The sequence below is a fragment of the Diaphorina citri genome, unplaced genomic scaffold, assembly GCF_000475195.1.
Source record: "Diaphorina citri unplaced genomic scaffold, Diaci psyllid genome assembly version 1.1 scaffold3345, whole genome shotgun sequence".
NCBI lineage: Eukaryota > Metazoa > Arthropoda > Insecta > Hemiptera > Psyllidae > Diaphorina > Diaphorina citri.
The window spans coordinates 16,545-21,544 of NW_007380754.1; the positions used below are offsets into that span (position 1 = coordinate 16,545).

Here is a 5,000-nt window from a genome sequence, read left to right on the forward strand (position 1 = left end):
TAATAATAATAATAATAATAGACTCTTGAGTGGAAGGTAGCCACTAGGCGAGGTTAACGCCGGAGGCGTTTTCTACCACCTAACCCTTAGAGCTCCATTATTATGTGGTCAAAATCTCGAGTAAATGAGGATAAAATTCCATACCTCGGCTGGGATCGAACCCACGCCCTCCTGTTTACCAGGCGAGCGTCTTGACCACTACGCTACCGAGGCACTAGTACAAGCAGGGTATATTCTATTCTGTTTCTCATTTCAGGCGTTATTCAGTTCGGCATTCACGTCATCACCTCTAAACTCCACGGTTATCTGAAGTGGAGCGCTAATTTCGCTAACAAACGCAGCGTCACTGAGGGAGGTACCTTGAAATACAGCGTGGACTATCTACAGGTTAGTTTGAATCTTGTTCTAGGAACGTCGAAAGGAGGTTTGATAGAGGAAACTGTAACTACTGAGGTCTTGTTGTCCCGAAATGGAAGAGAGAAGGAGGACAAGATAGGAGAAAGCCAGCCGTTCCGAGAACGAACATTATTAGTTCATGATAAAATCCGCCCAGGGTGGAAATCGAACCCGTAACTTGGAGCTTACAAGGTAGACACCCTACCCTCCAAGCTAACAAGGCTGCAGGCTGTCAAATTGGTTTTAAAACAGTTGTCATCTCAGTTCACTACAAATATTCATCAGAAAATGGTTTCTTCAAATTCAATTGATCCCAAGGGGAATTTAAACCTAGAACCTTGACAAGTGGAGTGTGTCTTAAGGCATGTGATATGTTCCAATCTTCCAATCCACTGCAAAATGGAGTGTGTTTTAAGGCATGTGGTGCGTTCCAACCTTCCAATCCACTGCACCCTAATCCAATTTTTACTCGTTTTTCGATTGCAAATATTTCAACGGGCTACTTTCTGATGTTCTCGTATTGACCCAGCACCTAAATGGGAAGTATTGTGTTTCTTCTCGCCCATCTGATGAGAGGCATACCACGGGATGGGCATGCTACGACACAGGCCACAAGCGTCTAATGTAGCAGTTGTTCCATTGCTAAGAAATAAAAACGGCGGTGGAACACTCATCTAAAAAAAAAAAAATGGAGTGTGTCTTAAGGCATGTGATATGTTCCAATCTTCCAATCCACTGCACCCTAATGCAATCTCAAGTCTTATTCGATAACTTCATCATTTTTCTTTCAAATCCCCCCAGGTGAGAATCTCCGTCAACCAGTCCGTCAACATCAACAACAAACCCATTCTGGACGATATCGACCTTCGCGTCGGCAAAATCCACATCAACCACACCGGCCTCAAATCCTTCGACATTATCATTAACAGCATAGTCAACAACTACATTCCCGACATCCTGAAATTCCTCATTATAGACTCTATCGAAGGTCCTCTGAAAGTGAAGATCCAAGAGGTGCTCGACCACACCCTTGTGGGACAGTACTCCATCGATAACCTCCTTAACGCGAAGGTAATAATAATTAGATATTAGTGCTTTATTGACTGTCAGCTTAGAACAAGTTGTTCCTTGTTAACTTTTCACCTTGTTCCTTAGAACAAGGAGAAAAGTTAAATAAGAAGGAGACGAAAGAAAAGAAGAAAAAGGGGGGGGCGAAATGATGGGAATCCATCATTTCCTCCCCCCCCCCATCTGAAAAACACCCAATCTGGCAGGCCTAGAGAAAAATTCTCAAATCCTTCGACATCATCATTAACAGCATAGTCAACAACTACATTCCGGACATCCTGAAATTCCTCATTATAGACTCTATCGAAGGTCCTCTGAAAGTGAAGATCCAAGAGGTCTTGGATCACACCCTTGTGGGACAGTACTCCATCGATAACCTCCTCAACGCGAAGGTAATAATAATTAGTTATTAGATATTAGTGCTTTATTTAGACTGTCAAATTAGGACATGTAGTCCCTTTATCTCAGCCATTCTTAACCTATGGTCCGTGGACCACTAGGTATATATATACATACATATACATATACATACATACATAATCTCAAGTGGTCCGCGAGATTTTTGGTTTATCAATAGTGGTCCGCCAATTCTAAAAGGTTAAGAACCCCTGCTTTATCTCAACAGTTTAATATTGCACCACTTTATTTATTTAATTAAAATGTACAAAATGGTAGGTAACAAATTACATAAAAATAATAAAAAATAATAATAGTTTATTTAATGTAGCTTGTTGTTGTTGTTGTTGTTGTAGCGGCTTTAGCTTTCGCCGAATGGTGTTGGCAGAGTAAAGAAAAGATATCTTTTTGTATCTGCCATGCACCGGGGTGATGGTCTCTAGCCATGTTTAATTGGCTCGTCCTGAACCGCAGTCACCCATCGTGAGGACTTGTGCTTATTCTTTAAAAGCAGGGTAATTTAATGTAACTTGAACATCGTCTTTCTTTTGTTCCTATATAAGCACCCATTGGTACTTTTCAGGAACGATTTTCTTCTGTGTTAATTCATTGAAATTCTTCTTTTTATTACGTTTTCTTTCTATTTTCTCTCTTCGTGTTATTCAGGTCTTGCCGAAGCTGGACGAGTTCGTGTCGACCTTCAACGAGAACCGAACTTACCCGAACGTGACGTATGATACGACGCCGGTGGCGCTCAAGCTTACAACGACGGCTGTGCCGGAAACTAACACGCTAGTTTCCACTTCTGCCGCTGCGAGCGCTGCGGACGTCAAGACGTCTGAGGTTCCGGCGAAAAGCACGGAGGCACCTTCTGTGGGTTCAGGAGATGTTACGACACAATCTGATGTGACAACGAAAGGTGACGTCACAATACAAGGTGAGGCGTTGGCCAAGGCCACGGAAAGGACCGAGGTCGAAGGAGTAGGAGTTTCAGAGACAAAGAAAGACGCTGGCCTTACGGAATTGGAAGGTCATGATCGAGTTAAGCGAGGTCTGGGATTGGAGGAAGGTCATGATCGGGTGAAGCGAGGTCTGGGGAAAAGGTTGAAGAAAATGTGGAGGAAGGTGAGAAAGCACTTGCCACCGGTTGGAGTGACTTATACTAGGAAATTCTGATGCGGATGAATCGAAAACAGGTGCCGCACCCCCAAGAAACAGGTGCCGCACCCCCAAGAAACGGTAGACCTGAAATCTAGAGAAGGAAAAGAAGGGAAAAAAGAAGAAGACTTACAAGAGTTCGGGGAAGAAGAAGAATAAAAAGAAGAAGAAGAATGAGAAGAAGGAGAAGAAGAAGAACAAGAACAAGAAGAACAAGAAGAGGGAGAAAAAGAAGAAGAATTACACGAGATCGGAGTAGAAGAAGATGCAAGAATAAGAGAAAGTTAAAAAGGGAGAGGGGGAGGAAAAGGGAGAGAGGGGAAAAGTGGAAGAAAGGGAGGGGGAAAAAAAACTTCGTAATTATGTCTCATTCATAGAATCTTCACGAGCTAATCCCTCTTCTAATATTTCGATCATATTTCAGTGTGGATTTGTGGGGAGAAGAAGAAGAAAAAGGGAGGGAAAAATACTCGAAAAGGGAAAAATAAGAAATACCTCTATACAGGGGGAAAATGAAATTAAAAAGTTCGAACCAGCCAGAGCCAGACGCCAGACGAGTAAATGAGGATAAAATTCCATACCTCGGCTGGGATCGAACCCACGCCCTCCTGTTTACCAGGCGAGCGTCTTGACCACTACGCTACCGAGGCACTAGTACAAGCAGGGTATATTCTATTCTGTTTCTCATTTCAGGCGTTATTCAGTTCGGCATTCACGTCATCACCTCTAAACTCCATGGTTATCTGAAGTGGAGCGCAAACTTCGCTAACAAGCGCAGCGTCACTGAAGGAGGTACCTTGAAATACAGCGTGGACTATCTACAGGTTAGTTTGAATCTTGTTCTAGGAACGTCTAAAGGAGGTTTGATAGAGGAAACTGTAACTACTGAGGTTTTATCGTCTCAAAATCGAACAGGGAAGGAGGACAAGATAGGAGAAAGGCAGCCGTTCCGAGAACGAACTTTATTAGTTCATGATAAAATCCACCCAGGGTGGAAATCGAACCCGTAACTCGGAGCTTACAAGGTAGACACCCTACCCTCCAAGCTAACAAGGCTGCAGGCTGTCAAATTGGTTTTAAAACAGTTGTCATCTCAGTTCACTACAAATATTCATCAGAAAATGGTTTCTTCAAATTCAATTGATCCCAAGGGGAATTTAAACCTAGAACCTTGACAAGTGGAGTGTGTCTTAAGGCATGTGATATGTTCCAATCTTCCAATCCACTGCACCCTAATCCAATTTGTACTCGTTTTTCGATTGCAAATATTTCAACGAGTTACTTTCTGATGTTCTCGTGTTGACCCAGCACCTAAATGGGAAGTATTGCGTTTCTTCTCGCCCATCTGATGAGAGGCATACTACGGGATGGGCATGGTACGACACAGGCCACAAGCGTCTAATGTAGCAGTTGTTCCTAGAGAGAGAGAGAGGGAGAGAGAAAGAGAGATAGAGAGGTAGAGAGAGAGAGTAGAGAGTGAGAGAGTAGTCGAGTAGAGAGAAAGAGAGATAGAGAGAGTATAGAGAGAGAGAGAGGGTGGGAGAGAGGTAAAGAGAGAGTAGAGAGAGAGAGAGGGAGGGGAGTTAAAAGCTTCTAAATTACCAGTAATCAAAATTTATCGGTTTCCTGTATCTATTTCCTTCCTTCTTCTGTGACAAATCTCTCTCTCCCTCTCTCTCTCTCTCTCTCTTTTTTTAAATAGAAAAAAAAAAACATTTTTTGGCGTCTGTAGGTAGCTCTTTTAAAACAAAGGAAAAATCAAATAGAAGAAAATGTAGAAAAAGAAAGAGAAGAAAAGGGTTTTTCGTACATTCAATGGTCTCAGGTGTCAAAATTGAGGATTTGCGGGTTCGATTCCTGCCCGAGGCGAACTTTATCCCAAACAGATAAGGTTCGTTCTCGGAACGGCCGGCTTTCGCCTATCCTGTCCTTCTCTCTTCGATTTTGGGACGATAAAAGCTCCGCTGTTACATTTAACTCTA

General features: G+C 42.8%; 1 protein-coding gene across 1 annotated transcript in view; it reads left to right on the forward strand.

Annotated features, from left to right (window-relative positions):
- LOC103520232 overlaps nt 1–5,000 on the forward strand; it is a gene marked incomplete at its 5' end in the record, with an annotated part of 27,357 nt that overhangs the window by 14,216 nt on the left and 8,141 nt on the right. The window contains 3 exons of the mRNA XM_026831435.1: nt 257–387; nt 1,198–1,467; nt 2,527–3,056. Coding sequence (XP_026687236.1) covers nt 257–387; nt 1,198–1,467; nt 2,527–3,036 — 911 coding nt within the window. The remainder of the gene's footprint in view (nt 1–256; nt 388–1,197; nt 1,468–2,526; nt 3,057–5,000) is intronic.